At 44.1% G+C, this 27137-nt stretch overlaps 1 protein-coding gene across 1 annotated transcript; it reads left to right on the top strand.

The window, feature by feature from the left end:
• On the top strand, window positions 1-26835 carry TENT5C (terminal nucleotidyltransferase 5C). Its single transcript, XM_007525495.3, has 2 exons — window positions 1-129; window positions 21365-26835. Exon 2 carries the CDS (start codon window positions 21389-21391, stop codon window positions 22562-22564), a length of 1176 nt encoding a protein of 391 aa, XP_007525557.1. The 5' UTR covers window positions 1-129; window positions 21365-21388; the 3' UTR covers window positions 22565-26835.
• Window positions 26836-27137: the final 302 nt, after the last annotated feature.

The following is a 27137-nucleotide window of genomic DNA, read 5'->3' as shown; positions in this document are numbered from 1 at the left end:
CCGTATAAGAGCGGAGGGGGCGGCGGCGGGCCGGCTCACTCGGTGCCGCTAGCTGGGGACTGTAGTGACCGTGCCGCTCCTGCCGGGGGCTGCCCACGCCTAGGACCTCTCTCCTCCGCCACCGCCCAGGTGAGTCCGCCCGACAGGTGCGAGGATGCCGCGGCCCCGGAGAGTCACGGCCCGGCTCTGGGGGCTGGGGGGAGGTGTTGTCTGCCCCCGCGAGCTGCGCGCAAATGTTGGCCGAGTCCGCGGGCCCGCTGGGAGGGCTCACAGGTGTGGGCCCGTGCTGCCTCCGCCGCTCGCCCCCGCCGCGCCAAGGCAGCCCTCGCCGGTCCCCGGGCGGTCCCGACGGCCGTCCCGAGCGCGAGCCGCAAACTTCTCGCAGCCTTGCGGCCCCGCTTCGGAAAACTTGAGCGAGTTGTGCACCGCGCGCCCCACAGGCTGGGCGGCCGAAGAACAGGCGATGGGCACCTGCAGCCCCTTCCCGGGTCCGAGGGCGGTCAGTCCACCCTGTCCTCCCTCGCTTGCTTGCGAGGCCCTGGGGCTCGCCCCTCGGCTCCCCCGCGGGCGGAGCGCGGAGTAGAACTCGGCGGCTTCGGAAGGCGGAGCAGTTGGAGACGCGGTCGGTCGGGCCAAGCAGGGGTGCCCTCCTCCCAGGCTCTCAAGAGCAGAGGGCGGACACCCCAAAGTTCTCTGGGATTCACGGCGCTCCGCAGGGACACGGTGCGCAGCAGAGCGATTCGGGCTGGTGACCGGTGGGCGCTGCTCGCCTCTCGGAAACTTCTTGGGAAGACGTGCTCTGTGACCTGGTTCCTCCCTTTTCAGGAATAAAACTTGCTTACCCCGTGGATCCGAAGCCAAGACAGGCAGCGGCAGCTCAGAAGCGCGGCTGCTGGGCAAGGTGTCTCGGCCGGATTGCGTAGGTGGCCCCGAGGGGGTGTGGGGGAGCGATGCGGGAGAAAGCCAGAGAGTCCAGGTCGGTAGCCACAGACTTCTGCAGAACGCGGGCAGGCGAGCAACCCAAAATGCTGTTACATGGGAGAAAAAGAACCTCTTGGGGGACGGGGGTGGGGGAACTGGCAATTTTTTTTCTTTTGGACCACAGAAGTACCCACCCTTACCCCTGGTAAGTGCTGGTCCCTTGGGGACAAAGACTTCTGCAGAGCTCACCAAGTTCTTAACTTTAAGCAGGGACCTGCTTTCTTTCTTTTTTTTTTTTTTTCTTCCTTTTTTTTTTTTTTTTTCCTCTTTTGTAAACTGTCGGTGGTTTGCTTTATGGAGTCATAACATGTAAAAACAGCGGCGGCAGCAGAAACGGTGCTTAAAGTGCGCTTACACTAGGCTTTGTCTAAAGTCTATGCAGTGGTTGGTGTGGTGACCGTTTTGGTGTTCAGGATAATCTGTAGGTGGATCAAGAACCAGAATCACTCCGGGAAATATTAAGTCCTTCTAAAGTGAACTCCAGGCTGGGCTCAGCTGCCCTCCAAGGGTTGGAAGGGGGGAGGATGCGGGGGGGGGGGGGGCATAAGGATGGCCATGCTTGGCCACACTAACTTTTCAAGTGAGTAACTTGGCAAGGAAGCCAGCAAGGACCAGAGCCAGGCAGCTTGGAGAGTGGTAGAAGCACTTATCAAGAACTGGGTTGTCTTGAGTCCCCAGAGGTGTCCTTGGGGAGTTAGGTTTGCAGGGAGAGCCCCAGCAACTACAAGGGATGCAGTGGGGCCTCAGAGCTGACTGCTCTTCACTCTCAGGCAAGATGGTCTGAGCAGGGAGCAGCCATGACTCTGTCGTTTGACATGCTTGTTTGTATAGATGGAAGACTTACTATTATCTCTGGAGTCAGGCTTTTACTGGTGATAGCTGAAACCTTGTATCTTAAGGTATACCCCCTTATCTGTAGTTTGTTTATTCTTGGTAAAGAACTTTAGTAAGATTTGGGGATATTGCATGTAGTTGCTCAAGTAGTCCTGGAGAGAGTCCTCGGACATTATATTATTTTTCTCTGCAATAAGACCTCCACATTGATACTCATAACAAAAGTCCCTGATTTGCTAAGTGTCCCTAGAGCACTGTTGGTGCGATTTCTTCCACAATAGCTACCTTATATCCGGAAATCAAGTTGGGGTACCTTTGCAGAAAGGATTTGGCCCTCAGCCTGTTGGTCAGAATGAAATAATTTAGTGCTGTGGTCACTGGCCCTTCTCTTTTCTTAAATTCCACTGTGGGTGTGGGCACACAGCTCTTGGGAACCCCACCTGCTCCATTTCTCAGTTGTGCCACACTTAGCCTTCGTCCCCCCATTGTTCAAGGCCAGGGCAGACTGCTCACACATTTTGCACTACCCATCAGAACAGAGAAGTCTGTACTTGTGAGAGTTCAAGGAACACCCTGCAATAAAGATAATCTGCAAGTGGACTGTGGTGCCCTTGTTCAGTCACTGCACACACTGGATACAAAATTAGAAACCCCTCCTTTCTCCCCTCCCCTCCCCCCACTACAACTGCCTTCATCTTTGGGGTATTGTATGTGGGGGTCTAGTTACTCAAGAACAACAAGCCCTGGGCTCTGAATGCTGTGTTAGACGTGTGTAAGAGAAAAGATGGCGACCTAATCTAGTTTGATGAATGAAGTGAAATTAGTGTTTTTGTTTTCTCTCTCTCTCTCTCTCTCTCTCTCTCTCTCAACTGACTGGGCTGTATCTGCTATTTTTGTGGCATGTGAGTGCTTGAGGTAGTGATACAGAAGTCTAAAGTATTAGCTATGAATACAATTTTATACTTTTCTGTGTTGTCACTGAGACTATTTAAAAATTGTTACCTTACTGTTTGGACTATAGTCTGTTAAACTGATGTGAGCTGTATTACAATGAAGTAGACACGTGTGTTTTAGGAAATGTTCATATTTCTTGACACTTCTGGCCTCAGTAGTAGTGCTGGTCTCTCATGATACCTTCTGGACTTCTGGCCTTCAACTTTCATACTTCCTTCCACTGCATGTGTTACAATGGAAGCTTATACTTAGAATTGAACTAATTTACAGGAAGCACCTTTACATAACCCAGTTCTATAAGACAGCCTTATGAATTGTTTAGAGATAATAGATTTTGTACATCTGGCTCTGGTAGCCTGTTCTGGAACTGTTTGTAGAACTTCTTGGAATAACAAGGGAAAAAAACAAAACGTGAAGAAATCGCTGCTGAGCTTAAGCAACTCTGCATATAGGCTGTTTTTATTAGTCTCAGGGTCCTTTGGAGTCTTGGGTACTAAACTGCACAAACAGTGTTTATTTCCTGGATAATGGTGATTGAGTCAGTAAGTAGTTAAGTGCTTCTCTAGGCAGTCATTTGTGCCAGGTGTAGAGGAGACCTGGGAGTGGTGTGTGGAAATCATGTGCTGTGGACACATGAGGGGCTAGATGAACTTCATAACATGTTTGTCTTAGCCATTGCCTTGTGTGCCCCAGGAAGGCAGGGATCATCCCTCCAGCTCCCAGAGCAGGGCCTGGGGGCATAGCAGAGAGTCTGGATACAGTGTCCTACTGGCATTCCGCTGGGCAACCCTTCTTTTCAAAGGGCATGCATACTTTAAGTAGGCGTTATTCTAGTAGGCCAAAGCATGGCAATTTTATTATTATTATCATTAGCTTTTTAGTTTAGTTTTAGTTTTTTGGGTCAGAAGCTCTAGCCTAAAGGGCAGGGATTCCTGTCCCCTCCCCTTTTAAATGGAGGCCACTGAGATGCAGGTTTAGGGATGGGGCCTGGGGGTCTGGGGGTGGGGAAGACAATGACTGCTAATTGGTGGACAGCTGAAGCTACTCAAGCTGAAGCAGAGCTGCTCCCTGCAAGCACTCCCCATCCACCCCATGCCAGCCCCACATGACAACGAGCTCGGCCTTTTCCCCTCATGCTCAGTGGCTTGCTAGTTCTGCTGAGTCTTTCTCTCTCTCTCTCTCTCTCTCTCTCTCTCTCTCTCTTTTTTTTTGCTGTTGTTTCCCACTGCTAGCACTGGCCTGCACTAGGGCCCTATAGGAAGCAGCAAGATGAGAGCACTGGCCACCTCAGAGGTGTCCCCTTGGTTCTGGCCAATTCAGTGTCCTCTGTACCTTCAGAACTCACTGTGCCTGCCCTCCTTCTAGAAGCTGTACCCTTTTTCTTTTTTATCTTATTAGTGATATAATATTGATTTACAAAACTATGAGATAACGGGTATAATTCCACACTGGACCCACTACCAGAGTTCTGTTTCCCCACTCCCTTTATTGGAAACTGCAGTCTTTCTTCCAAGGTTACAGATATGGGTTGAATATTATATCTATAATTATATACATGTGTGTGTGTTTGCCTGTTTTTTCTATGGTCCTGCCTTCTCTTCCTTTCTAAGTCACACCAACACCTATTGCTACTTCTGAATGTCCTTCTATTTTCTTCTCCCTGGGTCTTGATAGAATTGGAGTTCAAAGTCCTTTGGCCATCTTCCCCTAACATTTCTCCCCCTCTGAGGGTATGGACCAAAATTCTTTATGGGGTGCAGAAGGTGGGAGTTCCAGCTTCTGTAATTGCTTCTCTACTGGACATGGGTAGGTCTATCCATACTCCAAGCTTATTTCTTTCTCTAGTGGGGTAGGGCTCTGGAGAGGTGAGGTTCCAGGACACATTGGTGAATCATAGTAGTGTCTGCAGCTTGGTGGCTAAAAGGTGGTAAGATATAAAGCAGGATGAAAAACAAGATCAGAAAAGAAAACACAAGTAGAACCTGAACTGGAATTGGCATACTGCACCAAAGTAAAAGACTCTGGGTTGGGTGGGTGGGGAGAATACAGATCCAAGAAGGATGACAGAGGACCTAGTGGGGGTTGTATTGTTATATGGAAAACTGGGAAATGTTATGCATGTACAAACTATTGTATTTACTGTTGAATGTAAAACATTAATTCCCCAGTAAAGAAATAAAAAAAGATATAAAGCAGGAAAAAATGCTTAATAATCAGGAACTGAAACGTAGGACTAGAACAGCTGAGAATAAGGATCTTAGGGTGGAAAGAAATGAGGATGTCTATTTTAGGTATATTCCTAGGGGCTCATGACTTTAGTAATTTTTGCTTGAACTTGATAGCTAACATCAGGCGGACTAAAAATATTGAACTCCTTTTCAAGACCTGCACCTTTCTGACATGTTTTCTTTATGACCACCCTTGAGTAAATCTTCTTAACCACCCTCCATTTCACCATATAACACATTATTGTGTGTGTTTTTCTTTTTTAAAAATTTTTATTTATTATTGGATAGATACAGAAATTGAGAGAGGTGGGAGACAGATAGCGAGGGAAAGAGACAGAGAGACACCTGCAGCACTGCTTTACCACTCATGAAGCTTTCCCCCTGCAACGGGGAGTCAGGGGAACCAGTCCTTGTGCACTATAATGTATGTGCTTAACCAGGTCTGCCACTGCCTGGCCCCTGTGTTTCTTTTCTTTTTTTAAAAAAATTTAAATTTTTAATTAGTTATTTAATAATGATTAATAAGATCATAAGGTAACAAGGGTATAATTCCACACAGTTCCCACCACCAGAGTTCTATGTCCCATCCGGTGTGTGTGTGTGTGTGTGTGTGTGTCTTAACAAATCAGTGCTACTCTTTTCTCATCAAACTTTAAGCCAGCTTTGGACTCTTTCTGATTGGACCCCCCCATCTGCGGGAACCCTAAACCCCATACTGCTTCTCTATAGTGATTCCTCTTAGTCTATTTTACTCCCTTTTTCTCTGTCAAAACAAAACAAATAAAAAGCTACCTACCACTTCTCATTACCTTGATGGTGGGTGCATTGTGAAATAGTCTTCCTAGCATCTTAAAATTTTATGTGCCATCATTGAATCACTAGGAAAAAAATATATATCAAAAAGTAAGATCTTAGCTTTGGTTGAGTGAGCACAGAGTGTCCCACATAGGTCTCCAGGTTAGCATCCAGTAAGCACACTTGAGAATAAGATTATTCATGAACCTTAGACTGGCCCCCTTGAATGTTGCCATCAATCCTCTTGCCTTACTTCACCTTTACAAGGAAGGGAGAAGTGAGGGTAATCCTCTCACCTGGCTGCCTTCACCTCATCCCTAAACATGCTTTGTTTAGTCCTGACCTGTGCCAATGACAGTGACAGTTAAGGGATAGGTGGCATCAGGGAGCTGTGAGTGGCTGGTCAGCTGACTTGCTGTGGTGTTGGTCAGTCCTGATGTCCATATAAATAGATTCTGTGCTGGGGCTGCAGGATGAAGAGTTCTGATCCAGAATAGGGAGGAACTGAATGCTCATAGAGCACCTGCTGTGTTTCCAAGCATTGTCTATGGTTGGAACAGTCACCACAGCTGTCTCCCCTGCCCTGGCCTTCTACATTCTGACACTTCTTCCTCCCAGCTATTGAGATTGCCAGCACACTGTATTCTAGTCCTGCTAGAGCCTTTGCCTTATCAGGCTTCAGTGTCTTCATTATAACAAGGCCAGCACGCCAGCGCTGTCCAACAGCAGGCAAATGTGAGCCACAATTAGTTTCTAGCGGTCACATTACAAAGTAAAGACAAACAGGTAAACTAAGTACCAATAACTTAACCCACCATGTTAAAGGTTTTTAAGTTGTTAATCAATCTGAAAACCTGGTGGGGCATTTTGTTTTGTTTGTCTTTCCTCATCCTGAGTCCTTAAAATTGAGTGTGTGTTTTACATTCCCTACATGGCTGAGAGTGGACTTGCCCCATGTCTGGTACTCAAGAGCCATATGTGCTTGCAGCCACTGGATTGGGATGTGTAGGTCTGAAGAAAGAGCCCAAATTCTGATTTGTGTGAGAGGAAGAGCTGCCAGTGTAGAGTGATGAAAGAAGAAAGTAAGGATAAGAGCTCTATGAATGTAGAGATTTTTGTATTGTGCTTTCTACAGTATCACAGGCTCTGTGAGCGGTGCTAGGAAAATAGTTGGCTCTGAAGATAAATATTCTCAAGAATGAACGGAAATTTGGTCATTACAGTCAGGTTAGGGATAATCATTTACCCTGTAAATGAGGCCAGGCATGGAAACTCAGCATGTTTGATTCCCGCTCCAATGCTCCTGTTTTTCTACAGTTTCCTAAAGAATAACGTTTCTTAAAGATAACAGAATCTCAAAAACCTGTGGGTAAACAGACTGGCAGGGAAACAGGCCTCTAGTAAGGCAACAACAAAAAAAATGATGAATGGTTAAAATCTGAATGTAAACGTTAGAGGGGCAAGCTTTCATATGAAAGGTGTTTATGAGATAGCGAATGTCAGCATACTGCTTGGTGATTTAATGCTCATCAGACCAGTGAGCTTTCCTTGTGACTTACCTGGCTAGACACATGGAGGGACATCAAATCAAGATAGTTTTGTTTACCTCAGGTACAGTTGGTACAGAAAGAGGTAGTGCAATGTGGTTTTAGTCTTTTCTTGTAGTCCTACCTCCCCAAATTTCTTTCCTTTAGCAGTGTTCATAATACTTACAGAAAGACTGTTGAGCCTGTTGAAGATTCCTCTTGCTGCCATGCTCAGTTCCTGGAGGGCAGCTGCGCACTGTGTGAGTGTTTCCTCTGCAGGGAAGGACCTATGGGTCAAACTGTGTGTGGTGACCATCCTGAGTAGAACAAAGGCCAGTTTGCACAGATATGAATGTGAAGATGTGTGTATATAGGTTGTGATAAATGCTGTGTTGATCAGATGAGAGTTTTCTGTCACTTCCCTGCTAATGTCCAACAGTGTACTAGTCTCTTCCTTTCTTTATCATTTTATGGGAGGAGAGGCTCTAGTACAGTTGTTGACACGTGAATACAGATTCTCCTCACACAGTCTTGTAGTGGTGGGAATGGTGTTTATGTACACTCCTGTTAACTTGTAGTCATATAAATCAGTATTTAATTAATATGAGAGGGAAATTTATTGATTAAAAATAAAATAAATAAAAACTAATTTTCCTCTTCTCATGACAGGCATCATTGAAACACTCTCACTCCTAACTTAAGTCCCTGTCCACCACCATGCACCAAGACCCCAATGCCCTGCATTCTCTGTTCTCTCTCTCTCTCTCTCCCTCCCTGACCCCTCCCTCCCTCTCTCTTTCCCCCTCTCCTTCTTTCCCTCTTTCCCAGCCTCCTCCCTTAATTTTTTTTTTCTTTTCACTGTTGCTGGGACTTTGCCATACTGGGCCATTTCAGAGTGATAGAGACAGAGAGGAAAAAGAACCACAGCCCCAAAGCTTCCTCCAGTGCAATGGGCACTGAACTCAAACCTAGACTGAGTACATGACCAAGCAGACACACTAGCCAGGTGAACTTTTCACTACACTATTAGTGCTAAACAAGACTTCTAATGTATGAAGGCCCTCATTTTGGAGAAAGCCCTTACTTAGTTGGAGAGTTAGATGGTTATGTAGCCTGTGGACACAAACTTGGATGAAACCTGAAGGCTCTCAGTTCTAAGTCCAGTGGGTTGTGTGTCATCTCGGTCATTCTTAAAGTAAACATAATAAACAATATCCTTCCAGGAATCAAGTTTTTCTCAGTCTCCATTTCTGTCTAAATGAATTCACACTGGTAGGTAACATCTCTTAGAAAAAGGCATTGGTGAGAGGAAGTGGTGCACTAAATAGCAGTAAAGATTATTTGCACTTCTAGTTGTGTACAGAACCCTTAATAATGCTGACATCTCGGAAAAACCAAAGGCTTCTGTGCTCAGCTCCCACCCAATGAGGTCTGTGTCCTGACACTGTTCTTCCTTCTCCCTGCAGCAATGTCTGGGTCTCCTTGGAGCACTTGATTGTTGGTGCACGTCGTCATACCTGGGCCCGTGTTTTGATTCGGTTTCATGCTGTTTTGCAGCCACAGCGTTCATGCTTCCAGCGTTATCTCTCCAACCACACACTTGCTGAAGCATCCTATTTTGAAAGGCTGGGGAGAACTTTCTGTTTGGGCATCTGCTTAGGGTGAGCCTCTCTGACCCAAGCTCACTCAGTGGGTGCTATCCAGTGAGCATTTGTGAGATGCCCCCCCCACCCCCACAGCACAGAGCCCAGTGCAAAAGGGGGTGTTGCTGGGTCACATAACCTGCTTCTGCTTTTGGTCCAGAATATCTTGCCTTTAGCTGAGAATCCCACTGTCTGTAGGAACTTAATTGATTTTTTTCCCTTTAATTCTTGTAAACACCAGTATTTGGTGGCTAGGAGGTCCAGATAACCCTGAGAAAATAGTCCCAGGCCTGGCTGAGTGTGATAGAGCATAGAGTGAGAAAAGGCCACCTGCTGGGTTTGCTGTGTCACTGACTTGGAAATGTGTTCCCTGGGTGCAGCCTGGTGACTTGGGGGCAGTCATTGCTGAACTGTGGTGCAATATGCTGTGGGTGTGTGCATGAGCAGCTGTAAAAATGACAGCATCTTAGAGAAAGCACAGGATATATTTTATGGCCTTTTGAAAAAGATGTTTTATCTGGATCTGCTGCTTTGGGCCATTTGCATATATGTAGTCTTTATTATTTTTTTGCCACCAGGGTTATCATTGGGGCTACTGCTTGCAAGATAAATCCACTACTCCTGACAAATTTTTTAAAAATTGTATTTGTTTTTATAGAGACAGAAATTAAGAGGAAAGGGAGAGCTAGAGAAGGAGAGGAGAGAGAAAGACACCTGTACCACTGCTTCAAAGCTCATGAAGTTTCCCCTTCAATGGTGAAGGTGGGAAGTGGGACTTTGAACCCAGGTCCTTGTGCATTATGTGCACTCTATTGAGTGCGTCACTGCCAGCACCCCCTGCGCCATTTGCTTATCTTAACATTGACTATATGCACATTAAATACAGGTGTGTACCTCAGTTATCTGACTTCTTTATGTTTTTTTTTTTTTTTGGTGGAGGGGGGCATGGGAGAGTTTCCAGAGTGTGGTCTCCCTCTTTGGGTGGGGGCTGGGGGTGAAGAATCTGAACTTTGATAAGGGGGCTGGCAGCTAACATACAAAAAGGTTTCTTCAGACTGCTTCCCCACACCCTCTGGTCATAGATAACTCCTGGCCTTCACTGCCCTAGGAATTCAAGGAATAAGGGAGGCCTTTTCTTCAGAAGGTCAAATCCACTTTGAACCCTGGGTTTCCTCCACTCTCCCCACTTATCTACTGCTATATATCTCAAGTTCATGACCACTCAGCAGCCAGCTTATCTCCAGGATGAAGGGATCTCAAGGGTCTGATGAGATGAAAGTGGGCAAGGTGGCAGGTTTCCAGGCTCCGGCTCAACATTCATGTTGTGGTCGATCTGTCCCTGGCAGTTCCCATTGTCAGTTATGTTCTACTTCTCCTTCCTGTGCTAGTTCTGCCCTCCTGGAGGCTTGTTGCAAACCTCCCTACCTTCTTTCTGCAGCTCCAGTTGGGTTATCTGTTTCCTGGATCTGATACAGCCCTTCTCTTGTCTGCAGGGAGCGTCCTGTTCCTTTGCTTTATTGGCAGATTGGAACTCCTGATTTTCTCTGCTAGCAGAGCAAGTCCCCAGAGTCTGATTTCTGTGCTGTGTACCTTCACTGCCCAGGTCAGGACCAGCCCATTACTAAAATCACTCTCAAAGGGGCTGGGCAGTGGTGCACCTGATTAAACATACATGTTACCATGTGTGAGGACCCAGGTTCAAGCCTCTGCTTCTCACCTGCAGTAGGGGAAGCACCATGAGTGGTGGAACAGTGTTGCAGGCCTCTCTCTCTCTCTCTCTCTCTCCTCCTTTCTCAATATTTATTTCTGTCTCTATAATAAAAAGAAAAACTCATCAGTGCGAGCAGTGGAGTTGTTGTGCAGACACTCAAGCCCCAAAAACAATCCTGGTGTCAATAAATCAATCTCCCTTCAGTTCCCCAAGTCACTTCCTTTTAATGTTGCTGCTTCCCTCCCTCTCTTGAACCACCTTCTCCAAAATCATAGCTGCCTTGCAGCCTCCCCAGCATGTCTGTGCTCCCTCAGCTCCTACCATGAAATCCTGGGCCATCGTTTTCCAGCCATTGTTCCTTTAAGGCAAACACACCTGAAACTCTTAACCTTTCTGTCCTTAACTACATTCAGATCTGGCGACTCCTGGCAGGTTTAATATACCTACCCAAACCTGTAATGATTCTGAGGGTGAGCATTTCTGTGCTGGCATGAACATTAGCCATTTTTTGTTCTTGATGTTTTCTCTTTTCAGCACTGGTTGTCAAGTGGCTACACATCTGGATAGCTTCTTTCCTATCATCATAAAAATATCAAGGTTTTCTTGGCTTTCCTTCCTTTTAGCACTTCTACTTTCTACATTTACCCTAGCCAGTCTTGCCTTCCAAGCCCTGAACCTCCTCCTAAGAACCTGTTACACGTACTTGCAGTGGGTGTGTCCTTGGCAAGTTAAGGATTATTTTAAGGCCATTGCTCCCAGTTTCCTCACCCATTGAGGTGTTATTAGTTTTAACCTGTAGGGTTGTTGTAGGAATCAAAGAGGTAGATTCAGATAAAGTTTTGATGGAATGATCTCCCTGCCTACTTGGGCTAACACCTAATGATATTAGGTATCCCTTGGCCACACTCTGGCTACATAAAGAGACCCTGAGAACTTCCAACACAATTCAGTACTTGATGGAGCTTCTGAACAAGCAGTGGAATGAATGTATGGAGGATTAAGATGACTGTGAAGGTGATGTCCTTCCCTACTGAGAAATGGGACTTCTTAACCACAGCCAGTGGATTGCCTTCTCTGATTGGTTCCTTCCTTCCTTCCTTTCTTTCTTTCTCTCTTTTCCTCTCTCTTTCTTTCTTTCTCTCTCTTTCTTTTTAAGATTTATTTATTTATTAATGAGAAACATAGGAGGAGAGAGAAAAAAGAACCAGACATCACTCTGGTACATGTGCTGCTGGGGATTGAACTCAGGACCTCATGCTTGAGAGTCCACTGCTTTATCCACTGCTCCACTTCCTGGATCACTCTGGTACCTTTCTTAAGGGCATCTCTAAGCCAGCTTGGTGTCCTGGACATTGAACACAGACTTAATCCTTTGCTTCACTAGAGCCTGTATGTAGTAAAGCAAACACTTCAAGGGTGCACAACTCCAGGCTGTCTGTCTTTAACGTACATGATACAGGCAAAGGGAAATGAGAAGATGATTAGGTGTGACAGTTACAGAGTCAACAGATTGGCTGCTCTTTGGCCAGGGTCAACACAGCCTTTGAGGACAGACGGTTTTGGTAGAAGTAAGAAGTAGTCATCACAGTGCATGTGTGCATCTGTAGTGACTGCTACTCCCCTCATCCACCTGTGGCCGCCAAACCTGAGCCTCCTAGGACAAGTCACTAGTCCTGAGAGTTCGAACACTGGTTCTGCAGTTAGGGGTCTGGGGGCAGTTCTTGATATTTTTCTGATCCTTGCTCACTAATTTGTGGAAAAAGGCTCATGGTTGTCTCCTCATGGCACTTCTGAGTATTAAATGGGAATTGATGTGAGGTGGTGTGTACTGAATACTCTTTCATTACCCTGCACATGCATGCGCGCGCGCACACACACACACACACACACACACACACACACACACACACCCCTACACCTATCTTCCTCTTATAGATAATAAAGAAATAGAGCTGCTGTCTTGTTTCTTTTTTTTTTTTACCTGTATTTATTTATTTATTTATTTTTATTAAAGAAAGGATTAATTAACAAAACCATAGGGTAGGAGGGGTACAACTCCACAGAATTCCCGCCACCCAATCTCCATAACCCACCCCCTCCCCTGATAGCTTTCCCATGCTGTCTTGTTTCTCATTCACTCATCTGGCGAAGGAAAGAGGAAGGTAGGATATTATGGCGTATTACCACCTACTTTCACTTCTTAAATTCTCTACACTGTTGGATTTCATTCCATTACCTCTTTCTGCCCAAAGTGTCCTCTTGTGCATGGGACAAAGAATTTGTGTGGACAGTGGCTCTCACAGATCCCCTCTCAGTCAGGGGCCACATCCACACCTTCCTTGGAGTCTGTCACCAGGCTTGAAGAACATCCATAGATGGGTGTCTTACCCTGTACTGGACAAGGTTCCTAGGAAAATCCACATTTTTGAGGTAATAACCTGTTGGGTAGTTGCCACCTCCCCCTGGCTTCTGCTTAACCATATGCCTATATAGGGATTTTACTGATCCAAAGCTTTGGTCTATTTACATAAATCACTTTTACATAAAGCACTCCAGGGTATTGGTGGTTCTATGATAGGATTCTCTCCTGCTCCACCCCCTCCTTGTCACACACTGATCCCTTCTTTGTCACACTCTGATTTTCACCAGTCACTTTTCTCTCCACCCTCTCTATATCACATCCTGTTTCCACCCTACTTGGAGAGTATAAAAACAGCTGCTCTTCTGATTAAAGACACTTGGAAATTGCTTTCCGGCTCCGAGAGTTCCAGAGTGTATCTCCTGCGGAAGTTGGTGCAGCACGAGTTCTTGATCCCTCTCCCACACAGCAGCCTAGATCAGCTCCAGTTGAGTTCTCTCCAACCCAGAGAGCACTAGCTCGGGAAGAAGTACCCTCAGGCTATCCCGGCAATAACCAGTACCATGAAAGAGACTTTTGTCATCAGAAGAATGATAGGATGTATTAGGCTTCTTTTGACTTCTCAAACCCATGGTAAGGTGAGTGAATAGATTGTTCAGTTGTTTCTGGACCAGATGGGACGGGCAGGGGTGGAGCTGAGATGAGGACATCACCTGACCTGAGAATGTTTCCAGAAAATTTACTAGAACCTTTTTTTCACTCCTAGAACTCTTAACACAAGACTAGACTTCAATATACACTGCCTTTAACTTCTTGAATCAACATCACCATTTAGACAAAGAACTCTTCGGACTGTAATGCCAGCCTCAGAGAGGAATTGACCTTGACTTGACCTAAAGCCCTTGACCTGGTAGTGTTACAGTGCTCCTTGTACACGCATCTCCCACTTGTGCATCTGCCTGTCTCTTTCACTCACCTGTCCCTTTGTGCCCTCCTAGCTTCCATTTCCCTTATTTCTTGGACTCAGAGAAACTGAAACAGAACGAGAAATGACTTTTTAAATTTGTTGTTAATAATAGGGTACATGACTGTAAGATTATAGTGTACAGTTCCACACCACACCCACCCCAACCTTCTGTATCCCCACCCCCCCACCTCCCAAAGATAACTACCACTGTTCTCACAGTTGCTTGCTTTTTTTTTTTTTCTTTCCAAGTTCATGTGTATCTGATCTTTACATTCCACATATGAGTGGAATCATCCGGTAGTTATAGAAATGACTTTTTGATGTTACTTGTTTTCTTCAATAATGGCTGAAACATAAATAGCATAACATCTGTAATAGCATAACAGTGTGAAAGGATCTGAGTTTAAGCCCCTGGTCCCCCCACCTGCAGGGAGGAAGCTTCTTGAAAAGGGAAGCAGGGCTGTAGGTGTGTCTCTTCTTCACACTGTATCCCCCTTTCCTCTCAATTTCTATCTAAAATAAATAAATAAATATTAAGAAAATAATTACCTTTATTTATTTATTGGATAGAGATAGCCAGAAATTGAGAGGGAAGGGGGAAATAGTGAGGGGAAGTAACAGAGAGACACCTGCAGCCCTGCTTCACCACTTGCAAAGCTTTCCCCCTGCAGGTGGGGACCGGGGCCTCAAACCTGGGTCCTTGTGCATTGTAACATATGCGCTCAACCAGGTGCGCCACCACCCAGCTCCAAATTTTAAATATTTTTTTTAAAGTAGGAAACTTGCCTCAATATTCTAGGCTACTTTCTCCATTCCTGTTGTCGCTGCCATTTCTCAAATCTGTTTTCTAGTAATGTGTGTGTTGTATTCTGCAGGAAAGAGATAGAAGGAAGAGAACTCAGGGGAACCTAAGATAATTGTACACCATGAGTCAAACTTTTTAGTAGATTAAGTAACTTGAACTGAGTAGGCAGTTGGTCGTTACATTTGTAAAAGGGTTGGATGGACAAACTTTAAAGTCAGTGGGAAATTAGAGCTTTCCCAGTGTCCATTATGCAAAATACAATGTATGTTACTGGGTAGTTAGAAAAGTCATGATGCATTTTCACATAGAAAAACATGGAAAAAAACATGTCATGACTTTTCTGACAACCCAATATTTTCCTGACAACAAAGGAATGATCAGTTCAGTTTGAATTTACTAGTCACTATTTTGTTAGTTTTGTTAACAAGAATTTGCCCTTTACTGGAGCCATCACGAGTTGGGAATGAGTGCTTCATGTGATTCTTTTATGTGGGGGATTATATCAATCTTGATTCCAAGCATTTAATTAAAGCTAAAACTTAAACTAAACTGTTACCTAAACACTAATGGCCTAAGAATTAGGTTTATTCTAATGCCAATATTTTTCTAAGTAACTAAAATATATACTTTTGATATTTGAAGTTGTTTGAGTGGGTGTCAATTAAGGGTTTTTTTTTTTTGTTGTTGTTTTGTTTTGTTTGTTTGTTTTTCTTTCTTCCTAATAGGAACCAGGGACTTACTCTGGGCTCTTCTGGTGAATTAAATTCCAAATTTGCTCTTAACCTTTAATAGCTTGAGCTCCTCTCTACCTATATCATGGTTCAACTGAGAGAATTTAAAACATCATGGATTTAGCTTGATGAAAAGCCTTTCTGTAGGAAAAACAAACAAACAAAACTATCCTTTCTCCTCTTCCTACCTTCCTCAATGTCAACATATAAAGCTTGGAGAAGAAGTTTCCAAGTATATTGATTTTGGCACATGGGTTTGGGTATGTGGATGGTGGAGAGGGGTTGTGAATGAATTAAGATGAGTGGAACACTCACAAGGGAGAGATTTTTAGACATGACTCATAGGATTAAACATTTTTCAGTTGATAAGTGTATAGATTTCAAATTCAGAAGGCATGGAAAACTTTCTTCTCCTGCCCCCTACCTTAGAGGTAGGTATTTGGTGTAACCTGAACCACTGTGAATCTTTCCAAGATGTGATTGTACACATTGACATGCACTTTTACACACACAGTTCTACACTTGCTTCTCAGCTCATAGATCTTGACTGTTTATTATTTATTTATTTACCAGAGCACTGCTCATCCCATCCTGGTTCAGAGGATTGAACCAGGGACTTTGGAGCCTCAGGCATGAGAGTCTCTGCATAATAATGTTATTTTACCCCTGTCCAATCTGGACTGTTTTATAAAGTGACATTTTACATCTCTACAGAGAGAGCCAGTACTCTTCTTTGGATGACTGCATACATCTGGTTTTCTTTAAAAAAATTATTCTTTTTTAAAAATTTTATTTATGCTCTGATAGAGACAAAGAGAAATTGAGAGGGGAGAGGGAGATAGAGGGAAAGAGACAGAGAGACACCTGAAACTTGCAAAGCTTTCCCCCTCAAGGTGGGGACTGGGGCTCGAACCTGGGTCCTTGCAATTGTGTGCTCAACCAGGAGTACTACCACCCGGCCCCCACACTTCTCTATCTTTGCTAAATGGTACCAAGGATACACTGGAGTTTGAATTTGTACATCCATGAAGGCAAAGCTTGGATATATCATGTCACTCTTCTGTCCTTTTTTCTTTCTATGGGACTTTAGTATTTCTGATTATAGAAGCTTATTACTCATTAAGGAAATGAGTACTTTGCCTAATGCAAAATTCAATCCCCCACCCCAGTTTTGTCTTTTTAACTTCCATATGGTATCTTAACTGTAATACATGATTTTTCCCCCCATAGGCTACTATATCAATGCTTTTTTGTGACTTAGATATCATAAGATTTAGAAAGGAGTACCTGTTGTATGTAAGTGTATATTAATCCAATGTTTTTTACTATACAGTTAGAGTTTAATTCTTTTATTGATTTTTTAAAAGAGAGTGAAAAGAGACCACAGCTTATTTCATTGCAGTAAGGGCTGGGCTTAAGTTTTACTAAATCTTTAATTCATTCATTTAGATCTTAGTTTGACACTAAAGAAGGGATTACCTCTATTTTATTTTACTTTTATTTTTACTGACATGAGGGTTATTGCTGGGCCTTGGTACCAGCACTGCAGCTCCTGGCATCTAGCTATTTTCTCCTCCCTTAGCCCTTCCTTCTATTTGATAGGACAAAGAGACATTGAGAGGGGGAAGATAGGGAGAGAGAAACAGCCACTTGCAGACCTGCTTTACAACTCAAAATGTCTTCCCTGCAGGTGGGGACTGGGGGCCCAACCTTTTTTTGTACTGGCACATGGTAACCTGTGTGCTCAGCCAGGTGCACCACTGCCAGGCTCCTTGTTTTTAAAAGCCAGAGAAAGCTCAGGAAATATCTGCATACAGAGTACACTGCTTTTGCCATATGGTTTGCCCAGCCTCTGCTGCATTAGAGGAAACCTTGGTGTTGTGGTTTCTTTCACTCTCCCTCTGCATCTGTTTTTTTTTGTTGTTGTTATTGTTGTTGAACTAGAGAAGAGTATCCAAATTGTAGAGAGAGGGACTTGCATGCCTGAGGCTCTTGGCACCATATGTGCTGGTGTGATACTGACTTCTTTCTCTCTTATATGAAGTAAATAAAATAAATACACACTTTATATTCTGCTAAATTATATATATATTTTTAAGTGGTCAATTATGATAGAGTGAGAACCAGAGCATCTCAGTACAGCACCTCTTTTTTCTGCCCCCAGGGCTTTGCACATATGTAGCCCCACCTCTACTGGCAGACTTTTTTTTTTTCTTTTCCCAGATACTAGCTGAGGGGGGGGAAGGAGAGACAGCAAAGCACTGCCTTATCATTCGTGAAGTTTCTCTTTTTTTTTTTTTTCCAAATTTTTTATTTATAAAAAGGAAACATTGACAAAACCATAGGATAAGAGGGGTACAACTTCGCAAAATTGCCACCACCAGAACTTTGTATCCCATTCCCTCCCCTGATAACTTTCCTATTCTTTAACCCTCTGGGAGTATGTGCTCCCTCCCATGTGTAAAGACGTGAGATTCAAGCCTAGGATCTCCTGCATGGGAGTGTGTGCTCTCTCCTAGGTGAGCCATCTTACCTGTTCATCCACCTTCTCCACCTCCTCCTCCTCCTTTTTTTGTTTAGCTAGTACCATGCCTTTCAGTTATCATGATTTACGACTATCTCTTATGGGGCTAGTATATAACATTACAGTTTTCAATAACTTTCTTGGCTATTCATCCTCCCCTACAGATTTATTTTAAAGATTTTTTAAACTTCTTTTGTTAAATTTCTCTATTGGATGATTAATGTTTTACATTTGACAGTAAATACAATAGTTTGTACATAACATTTCACAGTTTTCCACATAACAATACAACCCCCACTAGGTCCTCTGTCATCCTTTTTGGACCTATACTCTCCCCCCCACCCACCCCAGAGTCTTTTACTTTAGTGTAATACACCTTAAACTTCTTTTTTAAAACACTTAATTTTACTTGATAGAACAGAGAGAAATTGAGAGGGAGGGGGAGGTAGAGAGGGAGAGAGAGACACCTGCAGCACTGCTTTACCAATTGTGAAGCTTTCCCTCTGCTGGTGGAGACTAGGGGCTCAAACCTAGGTCCTTGTGCATGGTAATACCTTACAAGTTCTCAGTCTAGAATATACTCAAACTTTGGGAGGCCAGGCGGTGGTGTGTAGTTAAGTGCACATAGTATAATGAACAAGGATCTCAGTTCAAGCCCCCAATTCCCCACCTGCAGTGGGGTTGCTTCACAAACAGTGACACAGGTCTGAAGCCCCCTCCCCATCTCACCCTCCTCTCAGTTTTTCTCAGTCCTATCCAATAAGATGAAAAAATGGCCTCCAGAGCAATGGATTCATAGTGCTGGCACCCCCAACGATAACCCTGGAGGCAATATATATCTATAAATTTTTTTTCAAACTTTGAATTTGCTATAAGCTCACAGATTTAAAAAACCTTAAGCAGATGCATTTTTTTTTCTGCCAGAGCCTGTTATAACTTTCATAGGAATCTCACTGGTCTCGGGTGACCCTCCTCTTATATTAAGAGCCAATTTTCTTGAGATGGGCATAGTCTTTACTAAGCTTTAACATTAGATGACTCTTTTTTCTTCTTATTTATTTTTTTCATTAGATAACTCTTACTTTTTCTTTTTTTCTTCTTCTTCTTTTTTTTTTTTTTTGCAAGCCAGGCTCTTGATCATGCATGGTCTCACGATTCCCAGACTGTCTTTTCATTAAGATAAAGCAACAGAGAATGCCACAGCATTGGAGCTTCCCATAGTGCTAGGGCACTGCCATGTAGTGCCAGGGCTCAAAGCTGTGCCCTGTGCATGGCAAGGCACATGCTCTGCCTGCTGAGATATATCTTCAGCCCAATTATGTTATATTCTCACCCATCATCATGATGGTCAGCTTCTGTCTGGAAATATCCAATGGTGACCAGACATGAGTAATCAGACCACAGTAGATAAATCAAGGATTCCTTGCACAAGTGCAAGATTTGAGTGCCAGGTCTAGGGGAGAGCACAGGCTGGAGAAGAAACAGGGAAGCTGCAGAGACTGTTGGGGTGATTCTTGGAAGACTCCTGGCAAAGTCTGAGGACAGCCCCTCCATGTTTTGCTTTAGCATTTGCATCTGCCCAGCTAATATTTGACTCCTAAGAATCCACGGCACTCTGCCTTTCTAACTGATGAGCATTTTGTTTTGTTTTGCCACCAGGATTATCTGGGACTAGGTGATGGCACAGCTCCATCATTCCCAGGAGCTGTTTTCCCTTTTTCTTTCTTTTTGAGTGAGGGTGAGAGAGGAGGAGAGAAAGACAAAAACGAGAGACACCTGCAGCATTGTTTCACCACTCGTGAAGCTTCTTCCATGCAGGTGGGGGCCAGGGGCTTGAAAGGTGCTCGAGTGTGGTATTGAATGTGATCTACTGGGTGAACTGCCACCCAGCCTCTGCATCAATTTATTTGATCCACTTCCTCTTCTCATTGGGTATGGCTGCAATCCAGAGTTGAGAAATGATCTGTTTGTGGGCTAAAGGAAATCTCTGTATGAGACTGTGATGGTATGTACATATGGGGACACAGGGCTAGAGTGAAGTTGGGGGATGTTCAGTAATCCCTCTCCTAGGGATCTACACAGGGAAAACAAAAACACCTCTATGAAAATTTCTATGCATACCAATATTCATAGCAACATAGTTTGTAATAGCCTACACCTGGAAGCAACCCAGATCCCCAACAACAGATGAATGGTAAGAAGGTTGTGATACATAAGCACAGTAGAATACTATGCAGATCCTAAAAAATGATGAGGATACTCTTTTTCAGTATTGTAGAGTGGGAGATTGATGTGTCTTGTGTGTGGGGGTTGAAATCCAGAATATAGTTAGGAAATCAACAAGAGGAGAGATGCTTTCTTTTTTATATATTTATTTATTTATTCCCTTTTGTTGCCCTTGTTGTTTTGTTGTAGTTATTGTTATTGATGTCATCATTGTTGGATAGGACAGAGAGAAATGGAGAGAGGAGGGGAAGACGGGGAGAGAAAGATAGACACCTGCAGACCTGCTTCACCACTTGTGAATAGACTCCCCTGCAGGTGGGGAGCTGGGGGCTTGAACTGGGATCCTTGTGCCGGTCCTTGCGCTTTGTGCCACCTGCTCTTAACCTGCTGTGCTACCACTGGACTCCCTAGGAGAGATGCTCTCTGTGGACAACAAAGAAGTACAGCAAATGATTGAGACCTACTTGGTTTAATAAGTTTTTTTAAGTATATTTTATTATCTATTAATTGGCTAGAGATCTATTTATTGGCTAGAGTATCACTTTATTATCTATTTATTGGCTAGAGATAGCCAGAAATTAAGAAGGAAGGGGGTGATAGGGAGAGAGACAGAGAAACACCTGTCATACTGCTTTACTACTTGCAAAACTTTCCCCCTGTAGGTGGGGACTGGGGGCTTGAACCCAGGTCTTTGTGCACTGTAACATGTGCAATCAACCAGGTTCACCTCCACCCAGCTCTGGTTTAATATGTTTTATAGTTTCCTTTCCCCAAACCAGCACGTTCTACCCTCCACCCTCACATAGACAAAACAAGCAAATCCAGCTGACTAACCAACCAACAAGAGTCCATGATGCAGAATAAATCAATAGCATCTTGTCATCACTCCATCATAGGTCTGGTCTTTATACCTTTAACTCCTTTCATCCATGCAGTGACCCAATAACAGGTGTTACTCACTGCCTTTGGACAGTGAGGGGAAGGTTCTGAGGTCAAGGAGCATCTTCTCCAGGCCCATGAAGCTGCTTTGCTGTGTAGATGTGACTTCTGACTTTGTTTGTGTCTCTCTTTCCCTTTCAGTCTCCCTGGAAGAACACCCTCGAGATGGCAGAGGAGAGCAGCAGTGCCAGGGACTGCTCGTCCTTCAGTGTGCTCAGCTGGGATCAAGTTAGCCGACTGCATGAGGTCCTGACAGAGGTCGTCCCCATCCATGGACGAGGCAACTTTCCAACCTTGGAGATAACTCTGAAGGACATTGTCCAGACTGTCCGCAGCCAGCTGGAGGAGGCTGGCATCCAAGTGCAGGATGTTCGCCTGAATGGCTCTGCTGCTGGCCATGTCCTGGTCAAAGATAATGGCTTAGGTTGCAAAGACCTGGACCTCATCTTCCATGTGGCCCTCCCGACAGAGGTCGAGTTCCAGCTGGTCAGGGACGTGGTTCTACGCTCCCTTCTCAACTTCCTGCCGGAGGGCGTGAACAAGCTCAAAATCAGCCCAGTCACTCTGAAGGAGGCCTACGTCCAGAAGCTGGTGAAGGTCTGCACAGACACGGATCGCTGGAGCCTCATTTCCCTCTCCAACAAGAACGGGAGGAATGTGGAGCTCAAGTTTGTGGACTCCATCCGGCGTCAGTTTGAGTTCAGTGTGGACTCCTTTCAGATCATCCTGGATTCTCTGCTCATCTTCTATGACTGCTCTAGCAGCCCCATCTCGGAGCACCTGCATCCCAAAGTCATCGGGGAGAGCATGTATGGGGACTTTGAGGAAGCCTTCGACCACTTACAGAACAGACTGATTGCCACCAAGAACCCCGAGGAGATCAGGGGCGGGGGACTGCTCAAATACAGCAACCTGCTCGTGCGGGATTTCAGACCCACTGACCAGGAAGAAATCAAGACTCTAGAGCGTTACATGTGCTCTCGGTTTTTCATCGACTTCCCGGATATCCTCGAGCAGCAAAGGAAGCTGGAAACCTACCTTCAGAACCACTTTGCCGAGGAGGAGAGGAGCAAGTACGACTACCTCATGATCCTGCGCAGGGTGGTAAATGAGAGCACCGTGTGTCTCATGGGACACGAGCGGAGGCAGACCCTCAACCTCATCTCCCTCCTGGCCTTGCGCGTGCTGGCAGAACAGAACATCATCCCCAACGCCACCAATGTCACCTGTTATTACCAGCCAGCTCCTTATGTCAGTGATGGCAACTTCAGCAACTACTACATTGCCCACCCTCCAGTCACCTACAGCCAGCCCTACCCTACCTGGCTGCCCTGTAACTAGCCTTGAGACCTGAGGGTTGCCACCACCTGGGGAACCCCAATAGGGCAAGGGCTTTCAGGTAGGGAAGCCTCCTTCTAGATGTAGGTGTTTGGCTTTTAAAGGGGAACTCAGCTCTGAAACTGCTTTTTTTTATTTTTTTTATTTTTTGTGTGTGTGTATACCCATTGGAATGAGTCTACCATGAGCCAACCCTAAAGGGACCCATTTTTCCAGTGCCACTTTGGAAAATTCAATAGGAAGTATGGACCTATCCACATCTTTCCAAGATAAATATTAACATGCGTTGGCCAACCAAAAGCACAGAGGGGATTGGAGCTCTGTGCAGTATTTGAGATATGGAGACACTTGGGCCATAGAGAACTGGACTAATTGTCTTCCCAACTGAGCCTCCAAAGTAGCCCAAGTTGGTCCTCACCTGAGGTTCTCAGCAGTTCCATGAAAGTTGTGTGGATAGTGTGTACGTCCCCCTTTGTATCAGTTTTAGTCAGGCAGAAAATGGTAAATCTGAGGGTGCTCTTGTGGCTTAATTTTTGTTCAAGGAGCTAAAATGCTTACATTTATTCCCTGTCAGCAGAGCTGAGGACTCCTTTTGGCAAACCCAGCAGAGCCAATAGCTGGAGAATTGTGATCTGTTTGGAAGTGGTTTCTGGCTTAGATGTTGTGCTATCAAAAGGAATTGTGAGAGAGTGCTGAGAAAAAAAAAAAGAAAAATTAGAAAAAAAGACCTTTTCTTGAAATGTAACTTGAAAACAAAATAAAATGTGGAAACATAATGTTAAAATAGAAATTTGGTGGTGGTGGTGGGGGGCTGATTGTAAATAGGAAACATGAATGTTCAATTTTTCTTCTTTAAGGAATTCTTATTGAATGACACAATTTCCCCCCATTAGCTCATCCCTTTCCTAAAACAGCATTGTGTTGAGTCTAGATTCATTGTCGTAATTGATATGAGGGTCTTTCCATGTTTTAATTGGAAACCCAATTTGGTCACATTCCAAGTATGGTAAGCTGTTGCTTTGTGGGTATTTTCTGGCTGATTTGTCCTTGTCCTTGTTTTTCCAAAAAGAATGTGCATACCTTCTCCAGGTTTTCTAACAGCAAGTAAATTCAGGAACTTAAAAATAAACAGAGCAACCTGTGGAATGTGCTACTCTTCAGAGCAGAGTTCTTTGGCTGAGAGTACCTTTAGACGTGAACCTGTTATACCCATGTGGTACATGAAACCCGAGGTCTAGCATTCTGTCAAGGTTTGCATGCATTGGAGTAACCACAACACTTTGCACCAATTCACTCTGATGCACTGGAGAAGTGACTCAAAGATTTTCCTTGTTCTGGTGGATTTGATCTTGTTTATTTTCTGCACTTTAGGAGGAAAGCAGTGTTAATCTCTAGTCTGAAGCAAGTTTAGTCATGGGAGAGTTATAGTCGAATCTGCTGTTGCTCTCCCAGTAGATTTAGGTAAGGGGTTTTGTGTTTGGAAACTTTTGTGTGGAATCTTCTAGAAAGTATCAATTTAGGGTATCAAGAACAAAGAAACCCAAGATGGCCAGTCTGTTTGGTTTCTACAGTGATTCTGCCAAGACCATATTCCCAATTTTTCATCTTCTCTGGAGGTCATAAAGAAAAAAAAATCCCAAGCCCTAAGTTCTTGCTAGCTCTCTTCTCACTTTAAGCAACAAAAATGACCTTAGTGCAGATACGTTCAGAAGCAACTGAATGGTTTGCCTTTTTCTAGTATATTTTCAGGTTGTTGTATTTCTGGAATGTGATGTCTCAGTCCTTTTAAGCAGGTCAAATGGAAACCCAAGGCTGGTCTCCATGCTCAGTAGGTGACTGGAGGCTCCTTTCTCTGTGTGAACAGCCTCCTGACAGGCATAGCTACATGTGAGTTAGCTGGTATTGAGTCAAGGACCTTGAGAGATCCCCCAGATGCTTCAGTGTTAAAGGTGGACAATGAAGAGTGAATCTCAAGTTTAAAAACTATGTGGTCATCTGTGGCCTTTAAAAGCTGCTGTTGTGGTCACATGATAACATGTTTGCATGTGTGTGTGTGCGTGCATGCGCGCACACACACACACACGCATATATTTAACCAGAGCTATTATGTGCTGAAACTGCCAAATAAGCACCTGCTGACAGAAGACAGTATTGCATCTCAAGGAAGGCTTGGGGATGGGGTGGGGGGTAATGAAGCTCCAGATGATGAAGACAGGATCAGAACCACACTGAGTAATTAAATTTTCAGCTTATCTGTATAATTATTTATGATTCTCTTTCTGTTCCTAGTTGGTACTAATCTTCCTTCAAGGATGAAGGGAGAAGTTTCTCTAAGTCCCCCCAATCACTCTTCACCTCTATTCCTGGTTCTTTACCACCATCGACATATGGTCATTTTGATGAAGTACCTTCAGCTGAAATTCTTAGTTAGCCTAGCTGTTTGGGATTTGAGGGCACACATGTGTTCTAGAACCATCATGGTAAAAAAAAAAAATCACTTGCCAAAGTTGCCCTTTTGAAACAAAGTTGTTTCCACCTGCAAGCCTTCTGCCACCCTTGAACTAGACCAGGTTAAGCTTGAGTTTCAAGTGTCTGGAAATTCCAGCTGAAACCTGTCTTTCACGCTGCTCACCTGGGTACTCTGAAGTTGGGCGTGTGTGTGTGTGTGTAATGTGAAATTTAGCAGTGACCGAGGGCACTAATGTTCAAGTGCACGTTCGAACATAAACTTGAGCAGTTGCTTTTACTTCAGGACTCTCAGCTATTTTTCTGATGCTCCTTGCAAGTATGCAGCTTATTATCCCAGCCCACTTCGTAGAGTCTGTTTGAACAGCAGTGAGATTAGAATAGTACCTCTCCCTCCTTGGATTGGCAGAAGGGTACACACCAAATTCTCGACCTTGAGCTTTGAATCTTGGCAGTCAGACATGATTTCTCACTCAATAATTTAAACCCTTGAAACCAAACTATCGCTAACACCTAGTCAGGGCTCTGACTCCATGTGGGATGTGGCCTGGCCCACACCTGAAGAATCTGGCAAACTGAAAGAGTTTGGGTAGGCAAGATTTTGGGTTCCTGGTGTGTAGTAGTGGAGTGGTTTGACCTTCAGGTATTCCCATCCCAAGTTTGATATTTCCCTGGGAGTTAGTGTCATCTGTGTGTGAGTCTGTTTTGTGGTGACATAACAATAAGTTTGCTAATTCTGAATATGTTTGTCCCTCAGCTACTCCTCTCACACTAGCTCCTGACCTTCATGGTGGGTTAAGATTTTAACAAGTCTTGTCTTGTTAACTTTGGGGAAATGGTAGCATTCAAAAGCAACTCTCCACCTTGAACAATAGTGCCTTTCTAGTTGATCTTCAGTGCCTTATTTAGGATGCACCTAAATTCTGAGCTCAAATGTCCTCTTCTGAGGATGATGAACTATAGCTATGCAGTTGTGAGCCAAGCCCTTGATGCACATAGAACCATTCCACTGGGGTACTAACTAGGGAGAACCCATTGAATGGGATTTGTAAGGTGCAAGAGCTTGCCATTGCCAAAGCTAGCATCATATCCTTTATCTGGCAGAGACCAAGGAAGTCACAGCTGACTTTGGACCATACTCCAACTCAATTAAATTCAGAGGACCAAGGGAGGTATGTAGACTGGGTGGTATTAAAACATCCACCAACCCTTCATAATTATTTGTGGGGACTTCCAAGTTGTGAAACAGGAAAGAAAAAAATGCTTTTTGTAAGTTCAAGTTCTAAATCATGTTTACCTATCACTTTACCAAAAAAAAAAAAAATTGCTGATGTGTAAGCCAAGAAAATAGTGTTGCTTGCACATAGTGAGAGTTGGTACAAGTTGTCATTTGTTTTCATAGGAAGGTAAGCAGGTCATCCACTAAAGAGGAAGTCATTAAGTAAGTCTCTGGTCATTTAAATGTTGTAACCAATTAGCCTCTTTTTGTTTTTGTTGGGTAAAATAAATAAATGCTTAGGAAAATTGACTTATCACTGATTTCCAAACTGATCTCGATAACAAGTAACACATTCATTAGACTTCATTGGAAGAGGTTTTCTTAAGGGGGTGGGGGTGTATATTTAAATAGCCCTTTGAACATTCATTCCTTAGCAGTACCTAGACTATGTGAGTTTTCCTCTTTGGTGTAATGGTCATGGGCCTTCTTACATGTTCCAGGTAAAATCACTTGTCAATGGAAAATGTGTTAGAACTTGACAAAATTTGAAACTTTGAGTTTGAGAAATAAAGATGTATTTAAAAGCCAACTTTGTGTGTTAATGTTCTTGTCTTTGTGTCTCTTCAGTGGTAAACCCAGACTAGGTCTGAGGAAATAGTATTTTATAGTTGCTGTGGGTGGTTACCAACTTTCTCTGTGGGAAAGGCTTTATGGTTACTTTGGGGGCCATAATCCTCTTAATATTTGAACTCATCCTCTAAATTTTGGACTCTACCACAACCTTTTAGGTAAGTCCTGTGTTTGGTGATACAGTATTGGAATCTGTGTTTAACATCACCTTATTCCACTCAGTGCTAAAGCCCAACTTCTCTTGAGCTTAAGTTTGACCCT

The sequence above is a fragment of the Erinaceus europaeus genome, chromosome 11, assembly GCF_950295315.1.
Source record: "Erinaceus europaeus chromosome 11, mEriEur2.1, whole genome shotgun sequence".
In the NCBI taxonomy this organism is placed as follows: Eukaryota; Metazoa; Chordata; class Mammalia; order Eulipotyphla; family Erinaceidae; genus Erinaceus; species Erinaceus europaeus.
Note: the sequence above shows the minus strand (reverse complement) of the source record. Positions and strands in the feature narration are given on the sequence as shown.